The sequence below is a fragment of the Chiloscyllium plagiosum genome, chromosome 23 (assembly GCF_004010195.1).
Source record: "Chiloscyllium plagiosum isolate BGI_BamShark_2017 chromosome 23, ASM401019v2, whole genome shotgun sequence".
Taxonomy (NCBI): domain Eukaryota; kingdom Metazoa; phylum Chordata; class Chondrichthyes; order Orectolobiformes; family Hemiscylliidae; genus Chiloscyllium; species Chiloscyllium plagiosum.
This window is the reverse complement of record NC_057732.1, coordinates 20,925,949-20,947,652: the sequence shown is the minus strand read 5'-3', so window position 1 is coordinate 20,947,652 and position 21,704 is coordinate 20,925,949. Positions and strand designations below refer to the sequence as shown.

The window sequence follows — 21,704 nt, the reverse complement described above, 5'->3', positions numbered from 1 at the left end:
TCATTGGCCTCTTGAAGTTCGAAGAGATAATCTAAAATGGTGCTGTATAATTGTGCTTAAACTTGCTATCGAAGAAGGACCATTTTCAAAGCCTGTACACTTTCAGATTATGCTGCTTTACATGACTTACTGATTCCTTAAAATATTACTGCCAGCCTCATGCTGCTGTTTTTATTAACGTGAATAACTTTAGATGAGCACAGTACAGTGTGGTGGTTCTCACTGGTGTGGCTGGGCCTTAAATGTTAGGGACTTTGTTTTATTTTTAAAACAATTTATTCCATCTGTTGAAGATAGCCATTACAACAGAATCATCAGCCTCATCACTATTTGGAAGGGATACTTGTCATTTAACCCCTTTTTCCTACCAATCTACTTGACTGTAAATAAAATACATTTTAAATAAGATAATCCCAGTAACATTGTGCTGATAAGCTCAAGTGGAGGTAAAATGATATTCAAATTTTATTCAGAGGATTTGAATATCAAATCTTCTAATATTTTTGTGGTATCTGTCAAAGGAATGAAGAAAATTACAAAAGGAAACAAATTCCAATATAATTACTTTTGCAGACCACTGCAAAATTGGAATTCATATTGGACTTGCAGTAGCATTTTTTTCAAACAAGTTTTTTGCTAATATGTTTGTGATTCCCCGGTTCCCCGATGCAGAGTTCTAATTATATTTTATTGTGTTAGATATTCTAAAGCAGCACAGGCTACACTGACAGAATTTTAACATTCCAGCATTACTACACATTTCTATCACCTCAAACATCAAAGAAAATGTTGCAGTGGTGCATCATGTACTGTTTTATGATCTACACAAACAGAGCACAGGACTGATCATTATAGGTGTTCTTTTTTAGTTCACTTATAAGTGTGCAACCTGTTGATGGACGTGAACCAGACACTGTTACAGAAAACGAAGGCCAGACAGTGAGATTTTCTTTGTTACATACTTCAGATTACTCTTGCAGCTTCTTTCAAGATTTGACATTTAAGTGTAATTGTGATGGACTGTGTTGCTATGTGTAACTGAAAGTCAGATCTATTGTAGAGGACATTCCAAAGACAAAATCAGACGCAGCACGGCATTGCAGGTTTTAATTGAGTTGGCACTCAAATGTTTTTAAGTTGGCACTGTTAATTTAGTTGCAGTGGCATTTAACAAGTGAACATTGACAAGAATTGAGAAATTTTCTTCCACCAGTAATGTAGCACAGCTCTGCATGCATACGTGTGTGTGTGTCTGTGTGTGTGTGTGTGTATGCATATGGTTTACTCCTATTCAGAAGAAAACTACTTAACATTTTTTTAAAAAGTTTATGAACTTATTTTCCAGGTGCTTATACCTGTTATTACAACTTGGCTGTAGGTACTCTTCCATTAACAAATTAGCTTCCTTAATGATAATTAAAAGGGATGGCAGTGCATTGATTTGTTTTCCATTTGTTTAAAGATCTGATGGGTGCTTCCAAAGTGCTCAACCTAATGTAAAGTTTTAGAGAGATCGATATTGTGAGACCCACCCTGCATCCAGCCTTTCAATGCCTTGTGAATGTTTGTCTTTATAAATTCTTGCTCCATTTTGGTCTTTTAAAAAAGCACACAATAAATAGAACCTAGTTCCTTTATGTAAAGGTTCAGAGTCCACAACATATTGACTCAGCAGTTGTTTCTCTTTGTACAGCTGTTACTCACGAAGTAAATGTGCAACCAGCCGGCACAGTGGTTCAGTGGTTAGCACTGCTGCCTTACAGTGCCATGGACCAAGGTTTGATTCCATCCTTGGGCAACTGTCTGCACAGTGTGCATATTCTCCCTGCCTCTGTGAGGGTTTACTCCGAGTGCTCTGGTTTCATCCCACTGTTGTAAGATGTGCAGGTTAGGTGGATTGGCCATGCCAAACTGCCCATAATATCCAAGGATGTGGAAATTAGGTGGATTAGCCACGAGAAATACGCAGTTATGGGGATTAGGGTTATAGGGTTAGGGGTGGGGTGGGGAGGACAGTTGTAAGTCTGGATGGGATGCTCTTCAGAGGGTCGGTGCACTCGAGTCAAATGGCCTGCTCCCATCCTGCAGGGATTTTATGATTCTATCAGATCTTGGCGATGATTTGCGTTTCACTTCAGTGAAGCAATCTGCTGTTTCCTTCAAAATTTAACAATCAAAGGCTTACTGTTAGACAAATTGCAGAGAAGGTTACATAACTCCCTGCAATTACCTTAGATTTGAAGATACCGTCCCAAAATGTTATCTTAAAAGCTTCATAATTGTAGCATATGGAGCAGTTTCAGTAGCAGCTTTTAGGAGAGAATTGGATCTTATCTTACAAGGGGAAGAGCAGGAGAGAGAGAGAGAGAGAGATCATCGACTGTATTAAGCTGTTTTGTTTGTGAAACCGCACTAATGGTATTGATTCTCAGAAACTGGTATTCCTACATATCTGAGGCATTTTTTCTCTAGCGTCTACCATTTGTTTATGTTGGATATACATTGACTGAATATTTTGATGAGGGACTCAAGTTTGTGGCAGGGACCGAAGGCAATGACTATACTTTTCTAAATATCTAATTGAGGATAAAGTTTTTCAGCTGGCAGCAGGTGTTGACAAGCAACCTGACAGTTTTGAGACCATATGAGGGGTCGAAGGAAAATAACAATGATGTAAAACTGTGGTGGAACAGGCAAGGAAGCAGGAATTACATTCCCCCAGGACAATATTATTCAAAAGAAAGGAGTGAAGGCAACAAACATTGGAAATGTCTAGGATCGTAATGCATTATTTTTGAAGTTTTAGGATTATAATGTGGCAGTGGCTTTATATGCATACAAAGTTTCTCTCTTAACTGAATCACTCATGTTTAACAGGAGAGTCTACGACCACAGTGGCACCCTTCATCCCAGGGGGAGTAAGTGATGGAGAATGGCACTCCGTTCAAGTACAGTACTACAATAAGGTAGGTGAAAGAGGAGATTGCAGTATATAGAACTGTAACTGAAATGAAAATATATATATTATATATTTGCACATGACTGAGTGACTGATATTATTGTGAAGGAATGTCTTTTTTTATTTGGCAATGTCAGCTTAGCAAAGCATGCATCTCGATTGCAGGCTTCAATTATTCATGTTCATTAGGCTTTAGCGAAGAGTCAATAAGCATACAGATGTTTTTGATGAATAGATGAGCCTTGATTGCCCTTTCCATTAATTGGCTGTTTCTGTTCTAGTTGACCACTTTGTGTTGTGACAAGCAGGACGTTTGATCTTTTTGTGGTTCGCAGGCCCGTTCTGAAAATGTTTGTTCACTGTACTGTGAGTTTCTGATAAGTTTACAGCTGATACAATAAGCATTGACTCACGCTGGAATGTGGTACTTTACTGTCCACAAATCCATTCTTCATGTGTGCACCTGCGTGTCAATGGACTGTTCAACTGTGACGACCGTCAGTACTGAAACTGTGAAATCTGTCTGCTTTTCTGTACACTTCTCCTCCAGCTTATAAATCACCCATAACCAATGGAGTGAGACGTGGCACTGGCCTTTCTCCAAAGTAGCTCTGACCAGGAAAATGGCGAGGGAAGGGAAACAATCAGTCCAACCTGAGACTGACTTGAATTTCCTCATGGCTGGTGTGTAAACTTAATTGATGAGGGATTATAATGAATCATAGTAACCATGGTGCAGTGACATCATTAGCCCAATTATCTGTTTCTTTAGGCCTTAACCTATTTGTCACCACCTCAATCTTGCCAGTGGTACAGTAGTAATATTATTGGAGTAGTAATTCAGGGACTCAGCCGAATACATTGGAGACATGGGGTAAAGTCACACTATGCCAGCTGGAGAAATTTGGTTAGTAAGTCCTGTCTAAGTAAAGATGACTGTGAAACTATCAGTGGTCCTAAAAACTCATCTGGTTCACTAATATCTTTTCGGGAGGGAAATCTGCCGCCCCTACCCAGTCTGGCCAACATGCGACTCCTGAGTGACAGCAATGTTGTTTAGTCTAACCAGGGACTAATGGTGGGATAGTGGTAGTATAACAGGGCTAGTAATCCAGAGGCCCAAGTTAATGCTGTGGAGGTATGTGTTCAAACCTAGAATTATAGGTTTTGGCAAACTAGGTAGGATTGTAAATTGTGATGAGGATTTAGAGGGTTAATTCTGATTTAGACAAGTTTCCCACTCACTCAGCACATGGCAGATGCAGTACAACATGTTTAAATATAAAGTTATATACTTTGGTGTGAAAAGGAGTGTTTTAAAAAATTCTCAAGGTCAGGTTCGTAGGAGAGTAGTCTGACACAGAACAATTGGGACATACTTTGGTGTGAAAAGGAGAAAGAAAGAATATTATTTAAATGGTGACATGTTAGAAAACACACACACACACACACACACAGACACACACACACACACCCCTTTATTGGAAGAGAATTTGCGACATAATTTTAACCCTTTCACCACATTCCACTGCTTGGCCCAATACATGTGTTACATTATGATTCACACATGTGTTGGGACATAATTTTACACCACAAGGAGAAAGAAAGAATATTATTTAAATGGTGACATGTTAGAAAACACACACAGACACACACCCCTTTATTGGAAGAGAATTTGCGTTCAGAATCAGGAATGTCTTACTGCAGTGACACAGGGCCTTTGTATGACAGCTGGAATATTGTGTGCAATACAAGACTTCCTCCTTAAGAAAGGATATATGTGTGAGAGAGAGGGTACAGCAAAGGTTTACTAGGCTAATACCAAGGATGGCAGGGCAGTTCTTTATCAAGAGATTAGTTTATTTAGGCCTAAGTTTGATAGAGTTTAGAAGGATGTGAGGGGATTTTATTGAAAAGGGCTGATGAGACTAGATGCAAAGAGGATGTTTACCCTGGTAGGACCAAAACCAAGGGACATAGTCTCAGGATCCAGGGTAGGCCATTTAGGCATGAGGTAAAGATGTGTCTGCACTCAATGCGTAGTAAGCCTATGGACGCCATATTACTGTGTGTGTGTGTGTCAAAGCAATTTTTAAAAAGATTTTAAAGGGTATTGTGGATTTTGAGGAGAAACTGGGGGATATGGCATTGAAATACACAATCGGCCATCATCATATTGCATGGTGGAGCAGGTTTGAAAACCCGAATGGCCTACTCCTGCTTCTAGTTTCGCTGTTTCTGTGAGGCTTTGAGGATACTCTTGAAGCATTTCTTCTGCCCTCTTGGGAGGGCAAAGTTCAGAATGGAAGGCTGGGTTTTGGAACTCTTGAGTCAGGCATGTAAGTGATATAGCCCAGCATTACAGGAGGTTAACCATAACCAGTGCCTTCATACTAGGGATGTTGCCTGAGAAAGGACAGTGCATATAGTCAGTGTAATACCATGTCTGTTGAAAGGAAACTCACTTTCCAGGACAGATGATTTGTAGACAATTTATTTTCTTTTTTAAAATTCTTTTCAGATGTCCAAGTTAACAAATGGCTCTTGTTTTACCCTGTGCAGTATTCTGATTATTAGGTCACCTCCATGATTCATTGATAACACTTTTGGGATTAGTTTTGGTCCTCAGTTTTTTTGTTTGTTTCTTGACTTAGGGGCAACTCGGTGAATCGAAGTTTTTCCCTGTTGCTTTCTGTTTTACATTGTATGTATTTTTGTAACTGATATTAACTTTGATACTGGACTTCAGCTCAGTTACTTTAAAAGGTCAGCTCCATTTTAATACCAGAACAAAATGCTACAGATGCTGGAAATCTGGAATTATAACAGAAACTTGTGGAAGCTTGATTTGACAAAGGATTACAGATCTGAAACTCTAACTCTGTTTTACTCCCGAGAGAGATGTTGCCTGAGTATTTCCATCATTTTATGTTTTTATTTCATTAAATTATGAAATTTTATTGTAAATCATGAAATATTGGATGAAAATAAAGGCCACAAAGACTAGGGCATTTTTGACTTTTTACAGTGATGTAAAATGAGCAATATCCGATTTGACATTGTTTACACACCTGCAATTTTCCTTTTCACCAACATCAATAGACAATTGACTCGATATTGTTCATTGTACATCAATGCTGAAAAAAACCTTCTTTTAAAAACTCCACATTTATTGCCCTATAACAATTAAAATTTAAATCTGTAAATCCTCCTCAACAAAATCTAACAGAAAATATGGGCGTTAACCCAAATGACAATTTATATCCACTCTGCTTAATAATTCCATCTGACCTCAGGCACTGTAGTCTCTCATGATTAAGTTGTTTTCCTGTAACTTCGATGAAACAGGAGGCTTGCTAAAAATGATATTTTAATCTGAATGTACGTGTATGATGTGCACCCTTCCTTGACGGGAATTTAACCATGTGATGACTAATGCATATCAACAGACCCACTTTATTTAATTTTTACTCCATTTTTTGTTGGCCATTGACTGAGCAATAGGAAAACCCTTCTGTAAAGTTGACCACCAAATTTAAAGGTACTTCAGTCTGCAGAAGAAATGGTCTCCAATATATCATAGAATCGTAAAATCCTATGGTGTGGAAAGAGGCCATTCAGCCCTTCAAGTTAGCACCAAACCTCCAACCTTCCTGGGTTTTGAATTTTCCATAAGTATGCACACAGTACAGTCGGGGAAGGTAGTTGGCTGTTATGGAAATGTACTGGGCATGGGGAGACCTTAACAAAGACAAGAGCAAAGCAATGTGGCTGCCAGAAACCAGAAATTAAATCATGAAAATGTTAGTGATATTCAGCATGTCTGGCAGCATTTGTGGAGAGGGGATCATTCAGATTGATGCTTCATTGAATTAGGCAAAAGGAGATGACAATGGAACAGGTAAAACAACAGAAGATTTTTCAAGAGGTCCTAATAAGACCAGGAATATTAAGGCCAAGAGCAGCTGTCACAAAGACATGGGGTGGAGGCCATGAACTGAAATAATTTAATTCAATGTGTAATGGACCAGGCCAGTCCCCCTCAAAACATTTCAAGAAAGTAGCCCAGATGCTAACTTAGCTAGTTGTTTTAAGCAGGTGTAACACAGATATTCCAGGAGGGATGCAGTTGGTCAAACCACTTAATTTTAAAACAAAACAGCATTTATTTACAAAATTACCAAATGGAACACAAACAAAAGAGAACAGAATACTGAATAACTTAACCGATCCGAAAACCCAACAGATCATCTCAACTTACTGATGCTGTTCCAAATACTGGCAACAATCCCCATAAGCACCCCTTGGCACAAAAAGTAAAATCAAACTCAGGGTCTTATAGGATAGATGTCCGAGAGAGGGAGGATTAGCATGGACCTGCTTCTTTGGGTCCACCAGCTTTTACAGCTGCTTGACTGCTCTCAGTGAATAGCCAGACCAAACCAAACCAGAGAAAAGCTGAGCTGGGAGAACTGGCCACTCCCCTTTCATTAAAACAGATTTTTTTTGAAACGTGAAAGCCCTTTGCCTGAGGCAGTACCTGTTAGCTGTAATCAAATTGGCCCTAAAACCCTTCAAACGTCAACTTTTCTGTGTCTTTTATGATCTCTGGGGGAGAAAAGCCAATGACACTATACACTTGTTAAAGGAGCAGCATCATTACAAATGTCAAGATCAGGAGTCTGTAAAGTGTCTGGTTGAAAGATGAGCTGGTGTTCCTTGACCTTCATTGGAATAGCGCATGAAGCTGAGGACTGAAAGGTGAAAGTAGAGTGAAGAATTAAAATGGTAGGACTCTGGAAATTTGAGATCCCACTGGCAGGCTGGATGGAGGTGTTCAGCTCCCCAGTTTGTCTTTGGTCTTCCCAATACGACAGAGGAAGAGTGTCACAAAAGGAGCAGCAAGGGCAGTCCACTGAATTGGAAGAAATGCAAGTGAATAACTGTTCTACCTGGCAGGAGTGTCTAGAGGCTTGATAAAAGGAAAGTAAGAAAAGAGGTGCTAAGAGGACATTGGTTACATTTCCTGTGTCGCGATGGGAAGGAGAGGAGTTGTTGGGAATGATTGAGGAGTGGACCATTGTGCTACGGAACGGATGGAGTAGGAGAGCACCAGATAAACTTTGTGATGCGATCACATTGAAAGTAAAATGATTTTGACAGGAATGAGCAAGTTGGATCAGGTGCAGGGAAATGGGATTGAGGTAGCTGAACTAAATAGAAAATGATGCCAAACACATGAAGAATGCTTTTCCAGTATTCCCAACATCCTGGTTTCAGCCCAAGTGTTTCCTGGCCCCTTGTTCCCAGCACTGAAAGTCTTGCTGGGTTTTACTGGGCTTCTGGAAGCCTTCACAGATGTCTGTGTCGACCAGGAGGAGCAGGAACCTATTGGTGCCAAAATGTGCGCAGAATGCAGGGAAACCAAGAAATCAGTGTTCATATGGTGCTACTGACCCCTTTCCCCTCACTCTCAACATCTTTGCAAATTAAAAGATTTCTCTGTTATGTCGGAGGGTGCTGCCCCGATGGTTTGCCCACATGGTAAGTTTTCTGTCTCATCTGAAAGCTGGGGAGGAACAAAGGAGATTGTATTTCTCTGACCTCAGCAGGAAGGGATAGACAGTGAACATTAGGTGCTCCTGTGCTACTGACAGTAAGCTCTTGGTCCCTAACTGATGCATGCCCATGTCACACATCCAGTGGATGGTGTGGGTGCATGGGAAAACTACAAAGAAAAACACAATACATGTTTAAAGTCCCTCCAAATGTTTTATTGTTTTGAAAGAAGTACCAAAAAAGAATCTGAACTACCTGTGTACTAAATAGCCATTGTTACATGTGTATATTCAATGTGTCTTTTAAGTTTTAGAAATGCAAGCTGTCATCAGAAATCCTTTGTGCTGACACTGAATATGGTCTTGCTATCTAGCCTTATTTCTTCTAATCTTTATTCCAGACATGTGTTAATCTAAGTGATTGTTTTATTCATAATGCATAAAGTTTGAGTATTATTATGAATACATTAGCAAATTTAAAATCACGTTTTCAGAATTTCCAGGTCTTGATTGACTTGTGTTGGAAGCAAGAGAACTGGAGACAGGAAACAGGAAATAAAATCTGGAAATAGTCTGGAGAACAGATAATGAACTTAACTCATAAAATAAAGAATAAAAGTGATATGTTACAACTTTAACTGGATTTCAGCACACATTCCAGAATCATTTTGGACAGATATCCTGTATCAAATTCAAAGCAAAGTCAGTGCAAGGAAGTTGGTGGGTGTGGGTACTGCTAATTCAGTTTTTTTAATTTTAAACATGTTCTTTCCTGCTGGCAATTATGTAACGCATAAGGATATCTCCTCATTTTATGGTTCTTTTACATGCTTCCATAAGAGTCAGAGGCATATCAGAAGTAAAGGGAGTCTGCTGCTAAATTTTCTGTAGCCTCTGAAGCTATGACTGGAGACCCGGGGCCTGAAAACAGGAAGCGGGTTCCATCAAGCTGGTTCTGTGTGACATGTTCCTGCTTCCCCAAAATTCTGTGGGAACCACAGTGAGGATGGGAGTGGTTAACCGGCTGCCTGTAGCAGGTAACCATAGAGTTATAGAGATGTACAGCACTGAAACAGACCCTTCAGTCCAACTCATCCATGAAGACCAGATATCCTAACCTAATCTAGCCCTAATTGTCAGTACTTGGCCCATATCCCTCTAAACCCTTCCTATTTATATACCCAGCCAGATGCCTTTTAAATGTTGTAATTGTACCAGCCTCCACCACTTCCAGTTAAGATCCTTGAAGCTAGCTCTACCGGGGGGCAGCCTGATATCTCAGCCAATGCAAAAGCAATCTGAAATGTCTGAAGGCTGTTTTAGTGGCAGGCTGCATAGACATCAGAACCAGACTCTCCATTCAATACAAGGAAGTGCTGCTCTGAGAACTGGTAGAAACCATGGCAGTTTCTGTCACAGCGGTGGGCTTTCCTCATTATGTCCAATGGGGTATTTTTATTTAGTCCTTTAGTGGCTGGTGACCAGAATTGTAACCACCCTCAAGATTCTCTCATACTTCATCTAGGCCCGATTCTGGTAATGGGGTCGCTGATTAATCATTTCCCAGTACCCATTGCCTCCTATGGGCTCTCCAGATTCAGGAGCCGTCCCCAACTATATGGGCCCCCGAGAATCCGACATTCTATTGGCCGCCTTCTCTAATGAACCTTTTGAGTCCAGTGCCGGCGTTTGTCGGTTCCTGATCTGTATTTCTTGAAAATCCCACTCGTCTGCTTGATAATGCATGTTTATTAGGAGATGCTACGAAGCACAAGGGGTTAATTCAGTATGGATGAGTTCTCCTGTGCTGCTGGAAGTCAGTTCTTGATGCCTAACTGATGCATGGCCCGTGTCTCACATCTACACATCACTCATGAAGGCGAATGGTCCTTGAGATATTATTATATCTTTCAGGTAATTTGGTTTAAAAATGGATGCTGATCTTGCAGGGTGTGGTTCACAGCTGCTACTGACCCCTTGCACTTTAACAAAAAAAATATTTTAGCACTGGGACTAATGGAGCTTTTCTGTTGTTGAGGGCCACAGACAAGGTTAACTTTCTACTGACTGGTAGTGGGGGAAGATCACATTCCGCTAAGGTCACTGAATATAGGAACCGTAGCTGATTTTTATTCTCTAAGCAATCCACAGGAATTCTAGTGCTAGGTTATGTGGTGTCAGTCACCTCCACATTGATCAAGGATCAAATTTGAGTCTTTTTTTTTGCTGGCAACTTAATCCCATAATCAGAGTTCCAGGCAAGCTGGGAAATAGCAAAGATCTTCGAAAGTTCCAGAGTGCTTAGCTGCACCATTTAGGGTACCTGAACTGTATTGAGTACTGATGGTCCCTTTAATAAACAGCGGATTATTTGTTGGCACCTGAATTGTGAGTAAATTCAAACAGTGCACTTGAGGCTGCTTGTTTCTCTGGAAAGTACCAGAACAGTCGAACAGGATAGACAGCCTGATTTGAAGAGGTTGAAGTTATTCAGCAATTAATCTAAACATCCATCTAAAAACATCATAACAACTCATTAGAGAAATGAAATATGTGGCTGTTGTCAAGTTCAGCAGTTTAATAATATTATTGGAGATGGATTTGTCTGACTTCCTTTGCCAAGCAGTCAGCACTGTTTATCCCTGCAACTTCTCCATTTTTTTCACGTAAGCTTTGCTGCAAATGTGACTGGGAAATTTACAGCTTCCTGTTTAAAATTGGTTCATCAGCTGCTCTATTCATGATAAAGTATAATGGGTTATGATCTGAGGTCCTTGTTTGAAAAGGCAGGAAGATAACAGTGAGGTAGAATTTATGCTTTGTTTTCATTGAAAGCAGATATAAAAACATTTGGTGCCTGGTGGAACTGCCAGGACTGATGAATTGAGATTGTGATCTTAAAGAGTTAAACTCTGCCGTATTTAATAAACACACTGTGTAACTTCACTGGAACAACATAACTTTGATCAAACCAACATTCTTATATTTTATCCTGAATGGACGATGTATTTGAATGTGGTGTGTTGAGATATTAATGTTTACTCACAGTGCACTTACAGGACTTCAAACTCGGCCTGTTGTCGAAGACTATCATACCAAATTTTGTCCATTAAATCATCAACACTGCTTTGTGATTTTGACTTTTCAGTTGGGCTGAGTGTGAGAATGGTCTGACCACTCCCCAAACCCGAAGGCGAAGATCACGGTCTCACTCATGCTGGTGTGCAATTGTTTGAGCAGGGTGATGAGCAATGTAGCATAGACTCTTCATAAGACGAGTTTATATTACTGACAAATAATATTGTTCAATTCCTGGTTTTGTGAATCTGTGCTCTTTCTCTGCACTACTCCTGAAAGGGTAGCCTTCAGCTACCTTAGGCGAAAGTGAGGACTGCAGATGCTGGAGATTAGAGTCAAGAGTGGTGCTAGAAAAGCTCAGCAGGTCAGGCAGCATCTGAGGAGCAGGAAAATCAACGTTTCAGGCAGGAGCCCTTCATCAGGAACGAGACTGGAAGAACGTAATTTCCCCTCCCACGTGGTTGAAGATGCCCTCCAACGCATCTCATCGGCGTCCCACACCTCTGCCCTCAAACCCCATCTCTCCAACCGCAACAAGACAGAACCCACACAGTCCTCACCTTCCACCCCACCAACCTCTGCATCATTGGCCGACATTTCTGCCACCTACAAATGGACCCCACCACCAGGGATATATTTCCCTCCCCACCCCAGTCCGCTTTCCACAAAGACCGTTCCCTCCGTGACTACCTGGTCAGGTCCACGACCCCAACAATCCACCTTCCCCTCCTAGCACCTTCCCCTGCCATCGCAGGAATTGCAAAACGTGCACCCACACCTCCCCCCTCCACATCCATCAAAGTTTTACCTGCACTTCCACACGTCATTTATTGTATCCGTTGCTCCCGATGTGGTTTCCTTTACATTGGGAAGACTGGACGCCTTCTCGCAGAGAGTTTCAGGGAACATCCCTGGGACACCCGCATCAATCAACCCTATCCCCCTGTGGCCGAACATTTCAACTCCCCCGTCCACTTTGCCGAGGATATGCAGGTCCTAGGCCGCCTCCACCGCCGCTCCCTCACCACCCGACACCTGGAGGAAGAACATCTCATCTTCCGCCTTGGAATGCTTCAACCCCAGGGCATCAATGTGGACTTCACCAATTTTCTCATTTCTCCTTCCCCCACATCACCCCAGTTCCAAACTTCCAGCTCAGCATCATCCTCATGACCTGTCCCACCTGTCAACCTTCCTTTCCACCTATCCACTCCACCCTCCTCTCCAACCTATCACCTTTACCCCTTCCTCCATCTACCTATTGCACTCTCAACTACCTTCTCCCCAGCCCCACCCCCATCCCATTTATCTCTCCATCCCTGAGGCTTCCAGCCTCATTCCTGATGAAGGGCTCCTGCCCAAAACGTCGACTTTCCTGTTCCTCGGATGCTGCCTGACCTGCTGTGCTTTTCCAACACCACTCTAATCTTCAGCCACCTTATCCAACTCTCAGTAGTTTCCTCTCTACACTTATGTTTCCATCTTGAGTATTCTCTTCAAAGTTCATCTGTTCAATAAATAGTTTTGCCATACCCCACCCATCACCCTGATCTGGGGTTTACACTCCGAATGCATATGGTACTTGGTAAATTCACGTTGTTGCTATTGTGCAAAAGCACTCACCGCAGAAATTGGATTTCCCAGATATATATCACTACAGTGCTCATAAACTGTGGAATGGCTGCAGGTAGCTTAATATGTGAATCAGTCACTGAAATATCAACTATCATCAGTCTGAAAAATGTTTAGACTTTATTTCACATTGCAATATTGCAAGTTCACGTGAACATTCTGCAAATATTCCCATCTGTGTTTTCCCTAATATGCCTCTAGCTTGTGAATGAAAAGTAGTACATTATCTACTTAGGTCAGTACAGTGTGCGGAATCCATTTTTCATCAAATAATTATTCAAATGCCCAGAAATGTGAAGAATGCAATTTGGAAAAATGAGATGGGAAAAGAAAAGGAAATGAGTGCCAATTTGCTTATAATAGTGAAGTAATCTGTCATCAAGACTATCTGTTTTAGCGTAACAATTTCTGTACAGTTGATACTGCTGCAGTGTGAGAGATGAGTACAAAGAATAAAGTAGTCCTAGCAGACATGTAATTCAACTCTGGTTTCAGTCAGCTTTACTATAAATACCAGTGTACACATCAGAATGGTTTCCATGGTGCACTTGATACTTGAATAGCATTGAACTGGTTCCTTTAATAGTTGAGGACAGAATATTTGTTAATTACAATTGGTGGAATCTGACATAAGGTGTCAGATTTAAATTGTTCTTATTCTCACTGATATTTAAATCTGTCATGGTAGATGGTTCCACAGCCCCTCTCACTCTGGGTGGTGAATGTTCCCAAGTGTTTATATTCCTAAATGGAATCTGTGCTCTTTCTTAGCTTAATTCCACAGTGCGCTCACCCTGTTGACTTTATTTCATGATTGTTCCTCTCCAGTTGTTGAACAGTTGACCTGTTGCTGTTCTAACGTGTTTCCTATTTGATTTCCCTAAACCCACAATTCAAAGAAAAACAAATAATGTCGTAATTTGGAAAGTTTTTATTAGTACATTCATTACAAGAGTTGCAAACAAGTTAGACATTTTGAACCTCTGCTAGATCTGATGATTCTGCGCAGTTGTAATATTTCATCTGACCAGTCTGTATATAAATTGGAAATACTGAGAAACTCCAAACATTGGGAGTCAGCTGGCTGTTTTGTGCTTACTTTGGGATGTCATTACAAGCAGTTATAGTCTTTTTAAGCAGTGCACATTAAGACTTATTATGAGCTCTCTGGAAATTCCACTCTATTCCTGAAAGGAAGAAAAGTGTATGGAGATGAGAAAGCGAGGTGGCTTAGGGGTTAACATTGCTACCTCACAGTGGCAGGGACTTAGGTTCGTCGGTCTGTGTGGAGTTTGCACATTCTCCCTGTGTCTGCGTGGGTCTCCTCCAGGTGCTATGGCTTCCTCTGGCAGTCCAAAGATGTGGAAGTTAGGTGCTAAATTGCGTATAGAGTCCAGGGATGTACAGGCTAGATGGATTAGACATGGAAAATACAGGACTATAAGAATAGGGTAAGGGGGTGGGTCTGGGTGGGATGTTCTTCAGAGGGTCAGTGTAGACTCGGTGGGCTGAATGGCCTGCTTGCACATTATAAAGACTACTATTCCATGAAATCACAATTTGCCAGAAACTGCAAGGGCAACACTGGGTATGGGTGAGTTGAAGAGGTTCAGCAGAATTTATGCTGTGCTTTGTATCTTGATAAGGTCATGTAGGAAAACAAAACAGTTCAGAGAACATTTCTTGTGTTTGGAATGCTATTGGTTAACAGTTTGCTTGGAGGAATAGAACTAGAGAAACATCACATGATATGAATAGTGAATAACTAATGTAATGGGATAATAAACAACCAGTTATGAATGAGGAGTACACTGGGAGGCTTCACAATCTTCAAGCATATAATCATTGCAATTTTATATCAATGCTACCCATGAGTAAGCTCTACCAACAGCTGCTTTGAATAGGGGATCAAGAAAAAATATCTAATCTACTTGTAGTCAACGTGTAACAGAAAATCCCCAGGAAATCAGCAGCTCCAGGGTCGCTGAGATTTCTCACGTGCACAAGGACATTTTTTTCAACAAATCTTTAGTTTTTAAAACATGATTCTGAAGGGAAAGCATAACCGTGAAAGTATATGGGAATTAGACATACAGGCTTCCATTCATTAATTTGTGAAAAAAAATTATGAAGTGGAACTACTCTGCGTTGACAGGTATTGGCTAATGTTTGGTCATTTGGAAAGACAACTAAAGAAGAGTGTGCAGTCAGCAGGAAATTGTTTGGGTTATTCTTCAGGAAGTCACTGCCTGTAAGTTTTTCTATGAAAGTAAAGAGCAAAACAGGTTTGTTATTGAGTGAAGTGTTCATTCCACTTCAAGATGTATTCAGATTTTCTAATGAAAATGAAATGATGGCCTTTAAAATGTAAGGACCCATGACCATCAGCTCCCTTCAATCCATCATGAAGCATAATGTTACTGTTTTTTTCCAATCACTTTAAATCAGTAAGTTCTGGTTCTTGATCTATGTTCTGAACTGTGAAGGAGACAATGTTCTAACTATTTGTTTAATGCTTTCCTGGCAGCATTGACAACTTTGTAAAGAAGGATAGTTTAGGAAAAGACCTACAACATAGTATTGAAGCTTATGATCTAAGGTATCAAAGCGAGTAACCTTTAAATTTAGTTTAGACTTAGTGTTTGAAGAGCATAAAGTAAACAAAGGAGCAGAGTAGAGTGGAGAGTAAGCTTTTTATTTGTCATTTCTATCATCTACAACTGATACAGTAAAAATGAGACAGCGTTCCTCCAGTGCCGAGGGTGCTAAATGGACAGTACAAAAGGGATTTGGAAATCTGTTGCATTCTTACTAAAGCAATCCATCACTTGGTGAAGAAGGAAATTGTGCCTGATATGTTTCTTAAGATAACTGCAAGATTCTTGCTTACCATGTTTTCCTACCTGCAAAAGTAGTCAAAACTATTTTCCAGTGTATGTGGGCTCATTGAATAGCCATGCATTGTTAGGAAGACCCCTGATATTTATCTGGCCAATAAAAACTTCACGTTCAGCATGACTAGATAACCAAAGACTGGTAGAAGTAGAAACTACCGGTGTCCTTTAGAAATATACTTCATATTAAGGAAAAGCTCACACACAATAAAGGAGACCGACCATCATCAGAATGCTTGTTTTGGGTACTACTGCATGTTTAGACATCGAGTTAAAATAAATTACGCTTCCATAGGGGAGACAGACAGACATTTGTAGTAGAATGCTTGGATGGAATTGTAAACCAACAACCACAGAAGAAAAAAGATCCACTCGTTTTTCTTGATAAGATTTCACATCTGTCAGCGAATACCACGAGCTGATGGCAAAGATAATGCCCAACCCTTCCTTATGAAAGTTCAAACACCTGGAACACTTTAAATAAGTTGTAAAGATTTATTAAAGAGATTCTTCCCCTATTTGAGCCCAGAAGCAACCTAGATTTAATCATTATCCGAGTTCATATTTATACAACATTTTGTTTTTTGCATCCTTGTGAAATTTACTCCAAGAAAATTCTGACAAAACTGGAGTGGAAACAATTTAAGATTTGCCCTTCACTAATTTTGAAAGTAAATTTAATTAAGATCTGTGGGATAGTGAGCCTTTTTAAATGCTGTGGCCATTGAAGTGAACTTGAGTGTAGGCTTTCCAAACTCAATTCATTTTTTTCCCTTTGTGCCTTTTGAATTCTGTATCATTTCTCTCCTCACATTGCTTCGGTGAATACTTAATTTAAATATTGTTCCCGTCTAAGTTTGGGCAATAGAAATCTTTTTTCCAAAAAATATGACTTGCAAAGAAGTTGAGATAGAGCCTTAACTTTCTCATCACCTGCTGTTAAACTCCAGACTAGAACTGTGTACGTTTTTGATAGTGAGGATGAACGGTTCTTTGCTTTTTCCTTGATTCTTGCTCTTTGCCAATTTGGAGGTGTTGAAGTATATGGAAGTAGTGGCTTATTTGACTAGTGCTAAATCAATATGTGGTTAGGTCAGACCAAAATTCACCAAAGATCCTCAGACAGCACCTTCCAAACCCACAACCACTTACATCGAGAAGGACAAGGGCAGCAGATACATGGGCACACCACCACCTTCAAGTTCCCTTCCAAGCCATTCACTATCTTGACTTGGAAATTATATTGCTGTTCCTTCACTGCCGCTGGGTCAAAATCCTGGAATTCCCTCCCTAATGGCATTGTGGGTCAACCCACAGCAGGTGGACAACAGCAGTTCAAGAAGGCAGCTCACCACCCCCTTCTCAAGGGTAACTAGGGACGGGCAATAAACGCTGACCAGCCAGCAATGATCACAAAACAAATACATTTTTAGAAATATTTTGGATCTGCAAACTCCCTGTGGTTCAGTGCCAATTGTGTATTTAACCATTCCAGGCACAGCATTTTCTAACCTGTTAATTGTTGCCCATCAGTCTTTTCCAACAGTTTATCTACATTTCTTTTATTTTAAATGGTTCACTTGTTTTACCTTTAAACAGCACACAAGACTGTCAACGTTGGACAAGATGTGAAATGCCTTCTTGATCAATCTGAGGTATTTTTCTGCATCAGAGGAGTTATCACAATTATCAAGAGCAGGTTGAAAACATCACACAAATTTCAAGGGAAAGCCATAGTGCTTCAGTTTAAAGTTAATGTACCATTACAGATACATTACAGATATGAATGCTCCTGAAGTGTGTACCATGTTGTTAAAACTGCAGTTATTATCCATCTACAATCATCCTCATGAAGTTTTGGTGGATCACCATGCCCTGTGTAGATCTTGTGGTGAAGATATCATATGGTTTAAAGAGGGTTGTCATTGCAATGGACAAGGTTAGGGCACAAAGTATTTTTAGTTACCAAGGGCTCCTTTTTTCAGGACTATGTTTTAGATTTCTGGGGCTCCTTCTCCAACCTGCCAAACTCCTTAACCTGGTACAGTCCCTAAGTAACAGTACTTGTATTTGTGTGGTTATTTGGGGTATTTGAACTTTCACAGAAGCAGCACAGGAAGGATTCAGCAATATTCCCAACAATGATCACTGCTCCATTATACTTAAAGCCACATAGCACAAGAGAAGCATTCATTTCCTCGACATGACAATATTTAAATAGGCACTAGACAAAAGACAAGTTAGGAACAAATGCGTTTAAAAGAAAACTAACACACTTCTATGAAAAAAAAAGCCATCACCCTAACCATGTGTGACCTCACCAGTCTGTGGAACAACTGAATGTTTGTGTTTTATCTCCAACACCATCTTTGTACATCAAATAATTAATGGAATGTAATCTATGATGTAATAAGACATCAATTGAAATCTTTATGAAATGAAAAAGTTCGATATTAAGTTATGCAGTTGACAGTGTTCATTACAATAGTCCATTACATTTACACCCCACCCCCACATATTGTACAGCTGAATTCCTGCAGCTTTATTCAAGAGATAATGAAACATTGGGTCTGAAGTAAGCTGTTTGGATGATAGAATCTGTTCCATTTTTCAACAAGGTCTTGGCTGATATGATAATCCTCCACTCCTCTTTCTTGCCTTTCCTCCTACAATCCTTTATTACTTTGCTGATTAAAAGGTCTTGTCTCAGCCTTGAATCTACTCAGCGAGGCAGCTTCTGCAGCCCTCTTTGGTAAAGAATGCTACAGATTCACTACCTTCTGAGAAAAGAAATTCCTCCCTATCTCTGTCCTAACCGAGTGATTCCTTACTCTGTGGTTATACCTTCTGCACCCAGACCCTCCCACAGGAGAGAGACTGCATACAATTTTGCAATGAATTCCCTACTTCACATTCACTTTTCTAGTTAGCTGTGTATTCCTTTATTGAAAAATTTAAAATACTTTCCTGCTCTTTTATATCTTTTCTAACCTTTGGCAACCTCCTGCTGTCTCCCACCTGTCCCCCGAACACCACACAGCAAGTACAGAAAAGACTCAGTCAGTCATTGGAGGAGCAACTCCTTGCTGTTTCTGCCCATTCTATTTACAGGGGCAGCTTTTTTTCCAATTAAATTCCAGTTATATTTTGACAGTTGATCAGGGTCACATTTCCTGTAGCGTACAGGAGCAGGTTGAAAGAGGAATTTGTGAACAAAGTTTCATGTGCGTTCTAAATGTCATTCACAAAATCCTGTCTACCAGTAACTATGTAGACAGTATGATTTATGTTTTTCAGTCTCTACATCAGACAGTAATGCAGTTGGGTTTGGTACTGTATGCTTAATAGTTCATTGCACTAGTAGCAAGTAGGTTCTTAAGCAACAATGTGCAGGCTGAGAAGATTTGTATTATTGACTTATGCAGTCCTGTTTTGTGTGATAAAACAAATGCAGTAAATGAGCCTTAATTGCTATAGTTGAACAGTTTATTGCATCTTTCAACGAATAGCTGCAATAGATATCCATATGATTTTAAAAAAAGATTTAGATATAATTAGCTTAAGCTAATTAAGATACTGGATATTCATCTACATCCACGTTCTAGCACACACTGTGCATGTAACTAACGTTAAACATAGGAACAAGATTATGCTACATAGTCCTGCAAGTCCATTTCCGAACTCCATGTATGCAACTTTGCTCTATATCCCTTAATACCGTGTTGATAAGTGTAAGCTGGTACCTGGGACTTCGATGTTGTGGCTATTACGGAGACATGGCTAGAATGCTACATAGTCCTGCAAGTCCATTTCCGAACTCCATGTATGCAACTTTGCTCTATATCCCTTAATACCGTGTTGATAAATTAAATGTCCAGAAGTCAAATCAACAACTGTCAAGCATCATCCAACCTTTGCAGAAGTTTCAAGTTTCTACCACCCTTTGTATAGAAGTGTTTCTTACCTTCAGTACTGACCAGTCTATCTATATTGTTTCGCCTAGTTTTATTTAGATGCAATTCTTCCAAAATTGGCATAACCCAGTCAAACGATTGGAGAATTTAGGTTCAGTACAAATTGAGTTTCTGCAACTTGTTTTTAATCACTTTTGATGTCATAGCAGTGTCTGCAAAACTGATCACATCCCACAATGAGAATAATCACTAGTGGGAGTGTTCACAAATTGTGCTTGTTTCAAGACTTTCACGAAAGCACTGACAAGAAGATGGTTCTTTTGCAAATTTACTGAACCAAACAGTTACAAGTGATCATTGTTACATTTAACTATTAGTTGATTCTCTCTCTGTGTTTTTTGTCGAGGTATAAAATATTTGGAGTTAGGCTCTCCCTGTAATGATGAGCTCAATTAAACTTTCTAAAGTTATTGCACCTAGTGTGAGAGAATTGTTTGAAAAATATCCTCTTTAACAGTGTATGTTAATTCTGTTGCATACTGACCTAGTGACTCATCCAAATCCAATCTTCACGGGAACTGTTGAATAATGCATTTTCCATTAGCCAAACCAGATTTCTCCTCGTTCATTGGCGGGAGTGGGGATAAACTTCTACTAAGTATTCAGGCTCATGTTCTGTTGGCATGACAGTAACTTGAAGTCGATTGGCATTGTTGACATGTTTTCGTCAGCTTTATCCTTCAGGGATGCCCGAACGTTTGACTTCCTGATGACGTTGTTGACCAGTTTTTTTAGATTAAACATCGAACCTTTCAATTAAGCTCAAGATGCGGAAAAAGCTGTGGAAACTGCATTCTGCCGTCCCATGAATTATTTGAGACATAAATAGCCCTATTTTACACATTTTGAGATCACAAAAACACTAATACTTGTTGCAAACTGATTCAAAATCGAACATAATGCCAAAGGCAAAATACTGATAATGCTGGAAGTCTAAATAAGAAAATGCTGGAAACACTCTCCAGGTCAGGCAGTATCACAAAGTCAGGAAGAAATCGACTTAAGGTTGTATGGTATCATCGACATGAGGCTTTGGCTGGAATTTAATGAGTACAACCATGCTCTTGCCCGTTGGTTATCGGCTTGAGAACCCTGCATCGCTTTTCTCCAGGAGGTCCTATGTAATTACTGAGTAATGAGGCACATACTGGAGAGCTTCAGGACTCCACCACAATGACGCCCACAATTATATGTCAATTTCCTCCCTTTCCATACTGCCTGAATGTCAGCCACTACAAGTCCAGTAGCTGTTTAGCAGTAATGCAAAGCAGATTAGTGGCTCCTGTCAGTACTATAGTATTGTCAGGCCTACTCCCAGATCACTTACCTAGGAAGACTAAAATTCTGTCCTTCGACTGACTGAACTGGTCCTCACCCTGAACAACTTCTCTTTCCAATCCTCCCACTTCCTCCAAACGAAAGGAGTAGCCATGGGCACCCGCATGGGCCCCAACTATGCCTGCCTCTTCATAGGATATGTGGAACAATCCATCTTCCGCAACTACACTGGCCCCACCCCCCACCTTTTCCTCCGCTACATCGATGACTGTATCGGCGCCGCCTCGTGCTCCCACGAGGAGGTTGAACAGTTCATCCACTTCACCAACAC

General features: G+C 40.3%; 1 protein-coding gene across 3 annotated transcripts in view; it reads left to right on the top strand.

The window, feature by feature from the left end:
* Positions 1 to 21,704, top strand: part of celsr1a (cadherin EGF LAG seven-pass G-type receptor 1a) — a 311,160-nt gene that overhangs the window by 197,437 nt on the left and 92,019 nt on the right. For all 3 annotated transcript variants that reach the window (XM_043713697.1, XM_043713696.1, XM_043713695.1), the window contains exon 6: positions 2,878 to 2,966. In XM_043713697.1, coding sequence (XP_043569632.1) covers positions 2,878 to 2,966 — 89 coding nt within the window. The remainder of the gene's footprint in view (positions 1 to 2,877; positions 2,967 to 21,704) is intronic.